At 43.4% G+C, this 16,210-nt stretch overlaps 1 protein-coding gene across 2 annotated transcripts; it reads right to left on the reverse strand.

The window, feature by feature from the left end:
• Window positions 1-216: 216 nt before the first annotated feature.
• On the reverse strand, window positions 217-15,346 carry LOC144708050 (phospholipase A I-like protein). 2 transcript variants are annotated; one of them, XM_078581342.1, is made up of 18 exons: window positions 14,706-15,346; window positions 9,939-10,086; window positions 9,636-9,714; window positions 9,397-9,550; window positions 9,115-9,321; window positions 8,782-9,027; window positions 8,555-8,717; window positions 8,206-8,466; window positions 7,744-7,865; window positions 7,512-7,673; window positions 6,522-6,687; window positions 6,299-6,435; window positions 5,772-5,910; window positions 5,473-5,679; window positions 4,285-4,765; window positions 3,369-3,576; window positions 2,705-2,794; window positions 217-1,725 (listed from the first exon to the last, which is right to left on the reverse strand). In XM_078581342.1, the coding sequence occupies exons 1-18, from the start codon at window positions 15,303-15,305 to the stop codon at window positions 1,318-1,320; spliced, it is 3,978 nt and encodes a 1,325-aa protein (XP_078437468.1). In that variant the 5' UTR covers window positions 15,306-15,346; the 3' UTR covers window positions 217-1,317. The 2 variants fall into 2 exon arrangements, with proteins under 2 accessions (XP_078437468.1, XP_078437469.1); XM_078581343.1 differs by lacking the exon at window positions 9,939-10,086 and having other exon boundaries at window positions 14,706-14,836.
• Window positions 15,347-16,210: the final 864 nt, after the last annotated feature.

Raw genomic sequence — 16,210 nt, forward strand, 5'->3', positions numbered from 1 at the left:
CCAAAACCAGACTGGATATTCAGTCAACCCTAAAAAGGCTGACCACTGCTCAGGTTTGGTCGGACCCGACTTCGGTCAGACTGTGTCCTTCCCTACGTGCCCCTTATCTAAATTGATTTTCTTTCGATATCTATCTATTTCATTTTTCTCTTACTATACTACCCCTGTTTTCTTTTTCTGTATCCATCTATCCATCTGTCTATCTTTTAATGTTCATTAGTTCACATCTCTCATCTTCCATCAATATATTTCTGTCCAAACATCATGGACAGTTCAGACAGTTGCTTGCTTTACAGGCTTATGAACAATGACAACTTACAAAGCAAATAGAAAAAAAAGGGTTACAGAGAGAGAGAGAGTGGCAAAGAGGAGTAATAGAAAGACGAGTTACGACAATGAACATAGAATGAGAATAATTAATAGATAGTGGGTAAGGCCAGAGGAAATTTTAGAGGGAGAAATCATGAAGCAAAGAGACAGAAGAAGTTGAGATATAATTGAGGATTGACAGAGAAATGAAAGGCACAGGGAGAGAGGAAGAACAGGTAGAGAGATATAATTAAGGCCAGAGAGAGATGAAGGTAGAGGTAGAGAAAGGAGAAGAATGAGGTGTGAGTGGGACCAAAGTTCTTGAAGATCGTTCAAGAGGTGAGTTTAAAAGCAAGTTAAGACGTCAATTTAGATTCAGATGAAGAAGAAAAATCTTGTTCAGCCAATGAAGGTGCGACTTTAGGAGTGATTTACGGGCAGCAAGGAGAGATAGAGAGAGAGATAATGCAGGGTAGGGAGGGAAGCGAGGCAGAGAGATATAGTGAAAGGCAGATATAGATAATGAAGGGTAGAGAGATGAGATGAGATAGACAGAGAGATGAAGAAAGATAGAGACGAGATGGAGAGAAAATCTTATTCAGCAGATGAAGGTGCAACTTTAGGAGCGATTTACGGGGAGCAAGAAGAGGTAGAGAGAGATAATGGAAGATGAAGCAGAGAGATATAGTGAAAGATAGAGATAGATAATGAAGGGTAGAGAGAAGAGATGAGATAGACAGAGAGATGAAGAAAGGTAGAGACGAGATGGAGAGAAAATCTTATTCGGCAGATGAAGGTGCAACTTTAGGAGCGATTTACGGGGAGCAAGAAGAGATAGAGAGAGATAATGCAGGGTAGGGAGGGAAATGAGGTAGAGAGATATATCTCTCTCTATGAGATAGAGAGAGAGAGAGAGGAAGAAAGGTTGAGATGACGAAGACGAGGTAGAGAGAAAGGAAGAAAAAACAAGAGAGAGAGAGAGAGAGAAGGATAGAGAGAGAAAATGGGCTATGAGGGCTGAGCAGGAGGGAGGTGGCAGGAGAACCTGAGCCGGGGATGAGAGCGGAGAGCAAGCTGCAGTGCAGTATCCACACGTGCGCCGTCTCCATACACGAGGTCATAGAGGAGGCACACGAACTCGGCCATCTCCTCATCTTCCTCCGGCTCCGACTCGCTGTCGTCCCAGTCACTCCCCTCGCTTGCTGCCGGAGAGATGCCAACATCCTCTTCTTCGTCCTCGTCCCCGATTACAAACCTCCCGTTCTCGCCGGTGTCCGTGGCGACTGAGGGCGACGGCGGCTCTGCCGAGGGGGCAATGACGGCTTTGGCGCCGGAGTCAAGCAGAGCCTTAGTCAGCCCTGCCGTCGGGCCTAGCCTTCCTGTGTAGATGACTATCCGGTCTCTCCAGTTGCCAACCTGCATGCATGTGAGAGGGGACGTACGTTTCAAGGTCAATTCATTATTTTATCTCTCTAGCTTCTCTCTCTACAATACTCTCTCAATGAGACCACTTCCACTGTCTTCTCTACTTGTTTTCTCTATCTGGCAGTGACCATCTTTCCTACTTTCTCTGGCTTCTCTCTCCTTGATATTTCCACTCTAGAATTTCTCTCACAGTTTTCTCCAACTAGAATATCATTTTCTTTTCCTTCTCTGTCCCTCATCTCTTTTGTTTTCTCTCTCTGACAACTCTCTCTCTCTCTCTCTCTCTCTCTCTCTCTCTCTCTCTCTCTCTCTCTCTCTCTCTCTCTCTCTCTCTCTCTCTCTCTCTCTCTCTCTCTCTCTCTCTCTCTCTCTCTCTCTCTCTCTCTCTCTCTACTGGCCTAGCATCCTCTTTTCTTCTTTCTCTGATCCTCTCCTTGTCCTCTCACTCCGAAATATCTCTATTTTTTTCTCTCTAGCTAAGCATCCTCTTTTCTTCTCTCTATATCTTACCAATGTTCTTTCTTCTTTCTGACCCATCTCTTCTTGCTTTCTTTCACTGATACATCTCTCTTGGTTCTTCCTGTATAGAGTATATCCTCTTTTTGTTTTCTCACTGGGATATCTGCCTGCTTAATTCCTGGCCTATCCGTTGCCCTCACTCCCCTTCATCTCTCTTCACTCAATAGTACATCTTTCGGTGCTAGTCTTTTTCCCAATGACCCCTTTCTGTGCTTGTCTTCTCAATGTCGCCATCTCCACCTCCATCAGACATATCTCTCAGTCTTTCTCTCACCGATCCATCTCTGATTGTTTTCTCAATCTATCTCTGACCCATCACTCAATTTTCTCTCTCTAACCCATCTCTCTTTAATCTGCTCCCCGGGGACTTCTTCACCAACAATCTCTCTCTTAGTACTTTCACCCTCTAAAACATCTTCCTCTCTTTACGAGTAAAGTAGAGAGAGATTACCATCCAACGGACGTCTTCTGCGACCAGATGAGCTGCTGGCACCGTTCTTCGGAACATATACGCTGCTACCTCCTGATCGTCCTCCATCACCTGCCCCCTCCCCAAAAGTTCACCCGACACAGTTAGAGAGAGAAGTTAAATATAGAGAAGTGATAGAGATAAGATAGAAAGATAGAGATCGAGGGATAAAAAAATATACGATTTGACAGACAGAGAAAGAGATAGAAATCAATACATAGAGACAGATTCAGACAAGGACAGGAATATGAATTATAGAGATATATATAGAGAGATATGGAGATAGAGATAATGATAGGGGTGGAGGTTGAGAGATAGCGATTGAAAAAAGTATAGAAAAGAGATAGAGTTGACATAGAAAAAAATGAGATCTGGATTTATAGAGAGATTGAAATTCAGAGATTAAATAGATATATCGATTTAAAGATAAGGATAGAAACAGAATTAAATAGAGATAGAGGTAAATAGGGATAACGGTAGGAAATAGAGACAGATATATATTGAGATAGGGAGATAGGTAGGGATACAGATACGGAAATAATGAGAGAGATAGGGGGTAAAACTCAAGATAGAGAGATGGATAGAAAGAGATAGCCATAGAGATGGGGATAAATTTGAGATAGAGAAAGATGTAAAGAGAAAGGACCTGGGTCTGTCGTCCCAAATAACGGTGCAAAATTCCACCGACCAGGAAGGAACGGTGGTGAGTAACGAGATCGGCTATGGAGTTCATCCCAGTCAAGAAGGTGGCACCACCCCTTTTTCCGGAGAGCCGGAGACTCATTATTGCACTCTCCAGGAACCTGTCTGCCATCTCCCCAGGCTCCGCCACCAAGAACACATCATTCTGCCAGCTGGACCATCCACAAGACAGATCAGGGACAAGATAAATGCATGTTGATCACCCTCTCAACCAGCATTTCTCTCCATATACGCAAAGTAGAGGACGAGATTTATCTCCACAAGCTGAGTCCCCACTTAGACCCGCTATTGTTATGTAAATCGCCTTCACAATTTTCTTTCTCTCTATAACAATTGACGAGACAGACAGATGGTGTAATTTACGTAGGTGCGCTTATCTCTCTCAATGTTTATATTTATATACCTGGACTAGATAGAGAGATGGATCTGTACAAACTCCACCCCAGTCCTCTCTCTTTTTCTCTCTCGTGAACAAGAGATGCATATCCATAAATATCACGCCCAATCTCATTCCACTTAGTCTCTCTAATCTCTATCTTTGTACCTACGGTCATCTTCATCAATCTACATATCCACAACAACACGATGACGCATGAAATGTAAAAATACTAACCTCCCTCCTACGTAGTACTTCTCTCCGTGTCCATCATAGAAAAATATGACCCACAATCTCATTCCCATCTGATCTTTCTATCCCCATTTCTATCTCTAGCACCACTGCATATTAATATATATTAATATACCAAAGCACTGTGTCCCAACCTCCATCTTTATCCCTTCTAATACAACATCTCTCTCTCTCTACTTATGGATGCAAGCCAAATTCAATCTAAAAGCATAGAAATGAGGAGGTACTTTACCTTAAGATAGAGCCAGTGGCGTCGTTCTGGAGGGCAAGGTGGATGATGCCCACCTGCGGCAGGCTTTGCAACTTATCATGGAGACCTCGCACTGCAGCAGAGGCCTCCCAGGCAGCAGGTGAAACCTCCCTCACTGCATTCGCCGGCGGTAATGGCAGGCCATCAAGGCTCAGGGGGGGCGGCAATGAGTCAATGCGGCTGGGCCGCTGTGGACCGAGGTCTGGGCTGTAGACCAAGGGACTCGAGGGGAAGCTCCCCGTGAGCAGCGGCGATTGGAACGGTGTCGAAAGGGAGGGGGCAAGCTTTTGGAGGCGGTGGGACCGGTTCCAGATGGACAGTCGGATGCTGTGCCGGAGGCAGAATGTCTCCAGAGCATGGGTATGGCGGACGGTGCTGCTTGGATCAGGGCCACATGAGGATTCCACCAGCAGAACTGTCCGCCGCCACCCTAGGGATGGCCCACTGCCATCGCCATTGTCGCCTGATAGATGGGGAAAGAGAATGGAAGATGAAAAATGATGATGGTGGTTATGCTGGAATGAGGATTGATTGTAGGAGACATAAAGAACATGAATAAGATGAATGTAAGAAAATATAAGGCAAAGGTATAAACTGGACATCATGATGATGATGTTTACAAGGCAGCGGGTGAGCATAAAAATGAAGACAGGTCGTGCCCACCTGTGACACCCTTTTGTAGTGAAAAGATTTGATTTAACTGCAGATATAGAGGAAAGGAGAAGACTAAGCATGATGATGATAATGTTAGAGGATTGAAGCATTAGCATACGGATGAAGACTTCAGTAAGATAGACATAAACAAAGCGAACAACAATTATAAGAATGATCCGAAATAATATGGGAATTAACTGCTACGGAGAAAGAGATGATGATAAAGAGGATTTCTGGAATGAAGAAATTGAACAACTGGCCATGACGAACATTTTTTTTTGGTTGAGGAATGGCCCAGACAAATATTATGAAGATAAGAATAATAATGATCTCTAGGATTAAAATTGAAGAGCTGAGGAAGATAGAGAAAAATGATGATAAAAATGACGATGAAAATGACAATGAAGATGTGGAGTAAGAGACGATGATAATGATAATCAGGATGATGATAATGGTGAGGGCAGCATCTACGAGAAATAAAATGATTATCATCATGAACAAGAACATAAGTGGCACCTGCATTAGGCGATTTGGCGCGAGGAAAATACTGAGAGTTGAGCTTCTCCAACGGCCGCTCATCTGCATGGTGCCGAGGCATAAGGCAGTCAAGCGCACTTTTAAAGGTCTCGGCATTGCTCTTGATGTATTCCTCTGTTGCCGCTTCCAGCTTAACCCATTCGGCAGCATCGGTCTCATCCAGCTCCATCCCACATCTCTCATCAACTTCAGACCCATCCCCACCATATATTTAGTATCGATTGATGACAAATCATTCATTTAGTTGAATAAATTAGAAGTATGATGAGGACACCTACCAGGGTTGAATCTGAAATAGTGGATGCCAGGAATCATGGGCAGCAAGGCGTCCACGGCTTCCTCTACTCTGTCTACAGAGCACGCACTCTCAACCAGCACCTGCCCTGTGTCCAGGTACCGCCACCCGCCTTTCCTTGCCTTCAAATTAACAACAAAAGATTCCACGACTTTTAAGATTTCCTTTGTTGTTTTTTTTTTTGAAAACAAAATTTTCTTTTGTTGTAGTAAGTGAATGGGAAAGAATCAGTGGGTTTGAAGTGGGGTTCAGTGGCCTGGCTGACAATGACAAGGGGACAATGACAATAACAACGATGACGATAAATCCTCATCATAAGTCTGAATCACCCCATCACAAATTCACCATCATCTCCTCAATCTTGTCATGGCACCATCATCACCTCATCATTGTCTTCCCATTACCTCATGGCATCATCACTCGTTCCATAATGAAATGGATGAGGAAGATGACAATGATGAATTTTTTTGTCTTCCCCCGCCCTTGTTTGAACAGATCAAAACCACTCACCTTCGCAGGAACAGAGCCACAACCGATAGAGATGATGCAGTGGATGGGGATGTCAGGCCATAAGAGCTGGGCCTCTCTTATCGCAAATATGGTAGGATTATTGGCCACAATTGCTCCATCTTGCCATCTGTTTACATCTAAAACAGAGGGAAAAGAAAAAGTCAAAACCCACGAAAAAAAGAGAGATCCAAGAAATAGAAATATTAAGTGAAGAAGGTAGAACCATCTGAGAAATCATCAAGGTAATATGGAGCAGCTGAAGAGGCTCTAATGGCTTCCCACACGCGATGCTTGCAGCTGCCAATGAAAGCAGTCCGCCGACTTCCATTTCCACCAGAGGTTGGGATTTCAGAAGTTCCAAGATGAAGCTCCGGTGTGCCAACAGGGTACTGTAGCAACGGCAGAAATTCGTATTAATTAAATAAAAACCAATGAAGAAAGAAATTCATAGTCAAGATAACTCAGTAAAATAACACTGACAGATCATGTCAAGGAAAGAGAATCAGAAGTGAAAGTGAAGACGATTATTTTCAACTGGAAAGGCAAGCTAGGGGAAGATCAGAAATTTAGATAATTTTAGACAAAAGAAGAGTAATATATCTCCATCGTATCGTTAGCGCAATAAGGTTGTTTTTATCGTTTCTCCATTTCCTCTATGCCCCATTTGAAGATGTATCCCTTATTGTTGGAAGGCGGGAAAAGACTAATTGGAATTTGGTATCTTTTGTTGACAAAGTTCCCCCAATCGCAGACTGCAGCCAACATCCGCCCAATGGATCTCGCCCTCTTGGGGAGATCCACCCTGCCAGCTTCTCCGCCATCGAGTCTTGGCCGACGTCCATCCCACTGGACATCCCTTCTTTGATCCCGTTCATGAGTTTTTGAAGAAATGTTCAAATCCAAAATGAAAGTCTAAATCATCAATAGAACTACAGTGGAACGGTTTTTAGTATAGTGGAAACATAATAAAAATAAGGAAATATATAATATACCTCGTTTTCCTGGTGTATAGCTTATTACCATAGTGATACATGGCAATAATAATAATATTATGCAAGCCGATAAATACACAGCAACCTCATTCATTCTTCTCCAGGATTGTCCAACAATTTTCCAAATGTCAAAGGCAATCTTGTTGGATAATCAACTACACACAACACTTGCATAATATTGATAGTGATAAAACAGAATGCTTTGAAGACAAGCGCAATACCTGATAATTACGAAAGAGAAATGGCTGAGCCGGCATAACACTGACTAAAGTTGAAACGACAAAGACTTTTGGGACACCTTTCACGGCTGACTCTATCATCAAATCGCCGTCCTCATCAGCACACATTTCTTGGAGCAACCTCTCAAAATTATCCGCACTGTGCTGCAAGAAGAGCACCATCAACACACATCATTGATTACAAAACTGCCCAAAAAAAAGCAAACCTCCTTACCTTGGAACCATGAACAACAACCCGAAAACTCTGAGATGAACTTTTGTAAAGTTGGTCGAGCTTCTCTCTCCATGTTGCCGCTTCATTCTCCTTTGGAATTGGTTCAGCAAACACAAGCTTTCCTTGGGAAATAAAAACCGACCAGAAGAAAGTCAACAGGCTATTGGGGTTTGACGTCCTTGATTTCAAGGAAAAGAGGACAACGACAAATCATCATCATCCTTGTCCTTTGTCCAAGCCAGGATGATGATGACAATAAGAAAATCATCATTGTGATCCATGAGCTGCTATGGATGATGATGACTATGATGACTCATCATAGTCATCAACTCCTCATCACTCTCATTATATTACTCTTTCAGATGACAAGGAATAATGAAGAGTTATTGTCCTCATTCCAGGGCAGCAAGGATGATGATGATGCAAACGAGATTATGAATGTAAAGATGACAGAGTGCCCACCAAGTTTCTTATATATTTCCTCGCATTGTTCTAAGCTCATCTGTTTGACACCGAGGGCGATGGCAAGCATGCCGCCAGTTGATGTCCCACATATAAGGTCAAAACTTTCATGGATGCTCTTCCCTGTGCCAAGCTCTATCTGTCTGAGAATCTGCACCGTAGCAAGGCCCTTCATGCCACCACCATCCATCGAAAGGATGCGCAGACCTTGTTTCGCAATGGGCCTTCCTCTTACTGCCTTCCTTAGATTCTCATTTTCACCTAATTTTTCCCCCAAAAAAGAAAAAAACATCAACATAATGTAGCAGTCATTCAATTTGTTTTCTTAATAGTAAGGATAAGTGGAAACCAAGAATCGCCAAAGCACGTGCAGCAGCTGTGTTGACGTGCTGCTCGTTTGTGAGAATCAGACGCAGGAGAAGTTCACGCAAACTTTCAGAGGCAGAAAGCAAACGGCGATTCTCCGCACAAAATGCAAGGTTACCAACAGCAAGTAGTGCCCTTCTTTGAACCTAATGTCATAGAAAAATTATTAAATAATTGATTGAAGGCAAAAGAAGAGAAAACTAATATCACCTCAATATTCTTGTGGCCGCATAATGCCTTTAATGATTTCAATACGTCTTTGGTCAACATCTTTTGAGACACGCTGTCAGAAGCAAAAGCCATTGTGACCACAACTTTGAGAACTGATATCAATTCTTCTTCTGCAAAGGACTTTAAAACAGATCCAATAGGTTGCATTATATCAGATTTAATCAACTGCATGGCTGATGTAACATCAGCAGCAAGAAATGATATTGCCGAGCATGCTTGTTTAACCTGAAAAAAGAGCAGTAATTTTCATCATACAACCCCCCCCCTTCCAATTTACGAAGGAAAAACGAAGGGAAAAGGGAAAAAAGATACCACATGACGATCTTCGCTGCTTATCATGCTTATAAGCTGTTTCACGGCATTTTGTTCCTTGCTGATGGCTAAACGGTTTCCATGATCTTCCAATATTTTAGCCAAAGCCGATGCCAGCAAGGGATGATGACAGGACGAAAAACGAAAGATGAGGGAGCAGAACGCACTCAGCTTGTGTCTAGAGGCGAAGTATGAGCTATTGTCTGTCTGCAGTTCGCAAAAAGAGGAAAAAGAGATTAGTTTTCAAAAGAAAGGAAGATAAGTGGACAAAACTTGTGTTACCTCTATATCTACATTGACTGATTTTAAGTTATCGGTGGCTTCTATTCTGATATTCGCAAGAGATAGATGGCGAAGACTTTTTAGGGGCAAAATTTCAGGGAGAAACTCAAGAGGATTGCCAAAAAGTTTCAGGACTTCGAGCCCTGCCATTGCCCTGCCAGGAAACTGAAATAAAAGATTAGATTCCATGACGAGAGAACAGACGTAAGCAATAAAGGAGTTAATTGAGGAGGCGTGACCTGAAATCCAGAAGAGGGCGTACGATTTTATTATACTCTAGAGATAGCTCAACCATATCAACACACTGCCTCAGCTCTACTGCTCAAAGATAAAAAAAAATACAATTAAAATCTGTCAATGTTGTATTTATGAATAAAATCAGAGAAAGACAACGATTGAAATTATGAGATAGCCCGTGCATACGCACGTTCTACAAATGAATCGAATTTGTGGCATGTGTATGTGCGCACGTACTACCTCAAAACAGCATCAAAAGAGTACGGCAGCAGATATTAAAGAGTTCAAACAACACGTCAGCATACCAGGAACTGAAAGAAGGAGATTATGATCTACTCGTAACACTTTCAAGCTTTTCATTTGTCCAATCTCAGGTGGCAAGCTTGAGAGCTTATTATTGTCGAGGCATAATTTTTCAAGGGAAGGAAATTTTGTCAACTCTACAGGGAGAACCTGTAAAAAAGGCAGGAATTATGATTATAGCAAATAGAAAAATTTAGATAAGAAACTAACGGACATATTTGTTGTTATTGAGGCATAATATCTCAGGAAAGGAACTTATGTAAACTCTACAGGGAGAAAAAGTTCTAGAAAAGAGAGAAATTATAGCAAGTCGATATAGAAACAAAAAGGAAACTAATGCAAAGGCTTAGTATTATCCCGTCATAGTTTCTCAAATAAAGCCTAACAATTGCATACCTTAAAACAATTGCATTCTCACATTTCATACCTTAAAACAATTGCATCCTCATTTGTTTAATAGAATTTGTTTTGAAAACTTAATTTGTGAGAGTTGCCAATTCGCTAATCTTAAACGGTCCCCATACGTCAGTACGAACCACAGAGCCTCCTCGGCCTTCGAGTGTGTTCATAGTGATGTATGGGGCCCCTGTTCCATATCTGGATTATTACACCAGAGATGGTTTGTCCTATTTGTAGATGATTTCACGAGGTATACATGGGTATACCTAATGAAATCAAAGGCAGAAGTACCGTCTATTATTCTGTTGTTTTGCGAAATGATTCAAAATCAGTTTGGAAAAAGAATTAAATGTCTGAGATCCGACAATGCCAAGGAATACTTCTGCGGAGAAGTAAACAACTACATGGAAATGAAGGGAATTGTCCATCAATCTTCATGTGTAAATACCCCTCAGCAAAACGGGCTTGCTGAGAGGAAAATTGGTCATATTATGACGTCGGCCAGGGCACTCCTGTTTCAAGTAAATTGCCCTAAATACCTTTGGACTGAGGCAGTAGCTACGTCCACACACCTCATCAACAGGACAGCATCAAAGACATTGGGACTCAAGGCCCCAATTGACATTTTATCCTCTGAATTTCCTAACATAACTTTAAAGACTAACCTGCCGGCCAAAGTATTTGGCTGTGTTGTGTATGTTTATGTCCACAATGCAGGAAAATTGGATCATCGGGCCGTGAAATGTGTGTTTCTGGGTTACTCTACCACGCAGAAAGGGTATAAGAGCTATAATCCGGAGTCAAGGAAAGTGTACGTTTCTGCAGATGTGCAATTCGACGAAGTCAGAATGTTTTATGGGACAGCAGACAGATCTGGAGATTACTTGGAATCAGAGGAAGGAGATGCGGAAGGTGGGAAGTCCAGTCGATTGCTAGAATTAAGGGATAGTGAAGAGGAACGTGAAGAAAACAGTGTGCCGGATATGACAGAAAAAGAGGGACCTCACCCGGTAGTGGATGCCGTAAGCGAAGAACAAATATCAGCAGAAGAAGCAAATCAAAGCAACCATGGATGGCCGATTGCAGTTAGTAAAGGTACCCGGAAGTGTACGAAGACCAAACTATATCCGGTAAGCAACTATGTCTCCTACAGTCGTTTTTCCCCAGAATATAATCAAGTGGTGCAGGCCTTGATAGCTGTGTCTATCCCAAAGAACGTCAGAGAAGCTCTGACATCCCCAGAATGGAGAAAGGCAATGGACGAGGAAATGGAAGCACTTGAGAAGAACGGCACCTGGGAGGTCGGTACCCTTCCAATGGGAAAAAAGGTAGTCGGTTGTAGATGGGTCTTTACGGTAAAATACCACTCAGATGGGTCAATAGCAAGGCACAAAGCCAGACTGGTGGCCCAGGGGTATACGCAGTCATATGGGATTGACTACAATGAAACGTTCGCCCCTGTTGCGAAACTAAACACGGTCAGAATTCTGATTGCACTGGCAGCAATCTACAAGTGGAAGTTACACCAGTACGACGTGAAGAATGCTTTCCTACATGGAGAACTTGAAGAGGAGGTATATATGGCACAACCTCCTGGATATCAGGTGAGCGACAATCCCAGGAACGTCTGCCGCCTCAGAAAGTCTTTATATGGACTTAAGCAGTCTCCCAGAGCATGGTTCGGAAAGTTCTCTAGGGCCATGCTGACAGCAGGATACTTTCAGAGTGAAGGAGACCATACACTCTTCATAAAACATGGTAAGGAAGGTATGGTAGCAATATTAATTGTGTATGTGGATGATATAATTATAACAGGGAATGACGACGAAGAAATTCAGAAACTGGAAAGGTACCTATCGTCATCATTTGATATTAAATCACTGGGGCCTCTAACCTATTTTCTAGGAATTGAAGTTGCCTACTCAGGGACTGGGATTGTACTGTCTCAGCACAAGTACATCCTAGATCTGTTGAAAGAAACCGGTAAGCTGGACTGCCGCCCAGCCGCCACACCAGTTGACATTAATGTCAAACTAAAGGCACAGCAGCATGAGAGGGATGCTCCGGTGGACAAGACATTGTTTCAGAGACTCATTGGTAAGCTCCAGTACCTCAATCATACGAGACCTGACATTGCATTTGCAGTGAACTCCCTGAGCCAGTTCATGAACGACCCACGGGAGTCTCATCAAGGCGCAGCAGACAGAATTTTAGCCTATCTAAAAGGAACTATTGGACAGGGACTATTCTTCCGAACAGGAGGTGAGCCAAGTATTACTTTATACACTGACTCTGATTATGCAGGGTCCTTCGAAGACAGCTGCTCTACTTCTGGGTATTGCAGCTTCCTTGGTGGTAACCTCGTTACATGGCGAAGCAAGAAGCAGAAGGAAGTTTCCCTCTCGAGTGCTGAAGCAGAGCTTCGAGCCTTGAAGAAGGGGGGCTGCGAAGGCATGTGGCTCAAGGGCATCTTGAAGGACCTATACTTATACAACCGTAAGGGTATGATTTTGCAGTCAGACAGCAAGTCAGCCATTGCAATGGCGAAGAACCCAGTCCAACATGAGCGCACAAAGCACGCACGGGTGGCGAGACATTACATCAAGCAGAACATTGATGAGGGGCATATCGTCCCACAATATGTACCTACGCTGGAGCAGACCGCGGACATCTTCACGAAAGGCATCCCAGGCCCTCAATTTCAGGCGTTGGTGTCCAAGTTGGGCATGATCAACATCTATACCCAACTTGCGGGGGGGTGTTAGATCATGGAAGATATGTGTTAGGATTTAAGCTAACCAATGGGCCCGAGGCCTTTGTGTAAAATGTAATAGATTGACTCTAGGATTATGAATAAAAGACTAACCTAAAATGAAGGGCCCATTAAGGGCCCACTAATTATCCACTAAGGGCCCATTAAGGGCCCATTAGTGGGAGGTCCGAGTAAGGCCAATATTAGGCCCTTTATGAGCCTAATATTTACTGGGTCTGAGATATCTCAGGCCCAGGCTCCAACGGTCAGAAATTCTGACCGTTGGACAGCTATCTCCTTCAACGGTCATATTTTTCGAAAATATGACCGTTAAGGGGATTCTCTCTCTCTAGTTTAAAGGTATAAAGGGGCCTGTTGAAGAAAATAATAGATGATGTTTTTTGCCCCAATTTCCTGGCTGTGTCACTCTCTCCCCTCTCTTTTCTCTTCATTACTGACACCTTCTACAAACACTGTCGTGATTCTTAGATCGTGTTTCAATCCGACCCACATTTGGAATTCTTGATCCAAGGTTCTACAGAAATTTCTCATTTACTCTGGGAATGCAACAGGTTCCCATCAGAATCCTGTTCTATCGAATGGAATAACTCGACTTCAACGACAAAGCTTTTCCCCTTTTTCCTAGTGGCCCACTATACTTTCCATAATTTTTACTTAATTGTTCAGTGAGAGTAATCAGGATAACGAACTAAGAGCAAATCCCAATGAATGAAACTATGGACTGCCGATCAATCAAATAAAATTACAGACCACGCACACAAGAAATCCTATATACGTTGATCTCAGAAGAGCAAGAACAAAAGTATCCCAATTTTCTACATAGTGTAAGAGAAGCGATTAGACAAGAGAAAATTTTGTCCATTAGGACAACGTCAATCCATCCAAGAAAAAAACTACAGGGCACAAAAAATAAATCTTAAAGCTACGATCAGAGGACGGTAATTGCAGAAATAACTCCATTCCAGGTAGTTCAATGGTCAATAATGGAAAAAAATTAAAGCTTCGGTTGACGAGCACAGATAACCCAGTTTCAAACAGTTTAATAGAACCGATCTGGCAAAAGAACAATTTAGTGGATTAAGAAAAAATCAAAACTTCGATCGAATAACAGCAAAAGAATAGAGATGACCCAATTCCAAACAGTTCAATAGAACCGACCAGGCAGAAGAATTATTTAGTCGATTAAGAGAAAAATCAAAACTTCCATCGAAGAAAAGCAAAAGAATAGAGATGACCCAATTCCAAACAGTTCAATAGAACCGACCAGGCAGAAGAATAATTTAGTCGATTAAGAGAAAAATCAAAACTTCCATCGAAGAACAGCAAAAGAATAGACATGACCCAATTCCAAACAGTTCAATAGAACCGACCAGGCAGATGAATAATTGAGTCGATTAAGAAAAAAATATATAAATCAAAACTTCGATCGAAGTACAGCAAAAGAATAAAGATAACCCAATTCCAAACAGTTCAATAAAACCGATCAGGCAGAAGAACAATTGAGTCAATTAAGAGAAAAAAAAATCAAAACTTCGATCGAAGAACAGCAAAAGAGAACACAGATAACCCAACTCCGAAAAAGGGCGAAAAGAATCACCGATAATCCGCAGTCGCAGAGACTCAACGTCGTCAGACTCTTCCAGTGCTCGTCAAATCCGACGAGGGAATTCCCGGGGCGAGAAGGGAGCAAGCTGGAAGCAATCAACCTCGTGAGAACGCCGATCCCCTCATTGGGCTGGCCAGATCCGACGGCCTTCGACATGGACACCGATCTCAGAGGCTCCCTCCTCGTGGCCACGGTCAAGTCGACGCGGACCCGCGTCCCACCGCCATTTCCCTCCTCTCGGAGGCTGACCAGGACGGCGTCCCGGGGGGAGGGGAGGGCGACCATGAGCTGGGACTGCAGGCGGAGCGCGATCTGGTCCTCGTCTTCCCCGGCGGCCCATTCTAGGTCGATCTGGGAGCCGAAATCGCCGGCAAAGGAGACGGTGCGAGGAAGAACGGGGAGAGGAAGGGATTGGGATTGAGATTGGGATTGGGATTGAGATTGGGATTGAAATTGAGATTGGGATTGAGATTGGGATTGAGATTGAGATTGGGATTGGGGTTGGGATTGGGATTGGGATTGGGGATCGCCGTAGGAGAGGGAGAGGCGGAAGATGGCGGAGGAGCGCTTCCAGGCGAGGCCCCACGACATGGGAGGAGCTCGGCGAAGGGGGGAGTGGAGAGAGGGAGGGAAGGGCGAGGGAGGGAGCTTATATAGTGGTGAATTGGTGAGGAAGACTTTGGTTTAGGCTCTCTCTCTCTCTTTCTCTCTGTTTCTCCCTCTCTCTCCTTCTTTCTCTCTCTTCTCTCTCTCCCTCTTTCTCTCTCTTCTCTCTCTCTTTCTCTCTCTTCTCTCTCCCTCTTTCTCTCTCTTTCTCCTTCTTTCTCTCTCTTCTCTCTCTCCCTCTTTCTCTCTCTTCTCTCTCTCTTTCTCTCTCTTCTCTCTCCCTCTTTCTCTCTCTTTCTCCTTCTTTCTCTCTCTTGTCTCTCTCCCTCTTTCTCACTCTTCACTCTTCTCTCTTCCACATTCTCTCTCTTCACTCTTCACTCTTCTCTCTTCTCTCTCCCTCTTTCTCTCTCTTCACTCTTCTCTCTCCCGCATCCTCTCTCTCCCTCATTCTCTCTCTCCCGCATCCTCTCTCTCCCGCATCCTCTCTCTTCCTCATTCTCTCTCTTCTCTCTCCCTCATTCTCTCTCTTCACTCTTCTCTCTTCTCTCTCCCTCATTCTCTCTCTTCACTCTTCTCTCTTCCCCATTCTCTCTCTTCCCTCTTCTCTCTTCTCTCTCCCTCCTCCTCTCTCTTCTCTCTTCTCTCTTCTCTCTCCCCTCTCCTCTCTCTTCCCTCTTCTCTCTTCTCTCTCCCTCATTCTCTCTCTTCACTCTTCTCTCTTCTCTCTCCCTCATTCTCTCTCTTCACTCTTCTCTCTTCCACATTCTCTCTCTTCACTCTTCTCTCTTCTCTCTCCCTTATTCTCTCTCTTCACTCTTCTCTCTTCTCTCTCCCTTATTCTCTCTCTTCACTCTTCTCTCTTCTCTCTCCCTCATTCTCTCTCTTCA

The sequence above is a fragment of the Wolffia australiana genome, chromosome 9 (assembly GCF_029677425.1).
Source record: "Wolffia australiana isolate 7733 chromosome 9, ASM2967742v1".
Lineage (NCBI taxonomy): Eukaryota > Viridiplantae > Streptophyta > Magnoliopsida > Alismatales > Araceae > Wolffia > Wolffia australiana.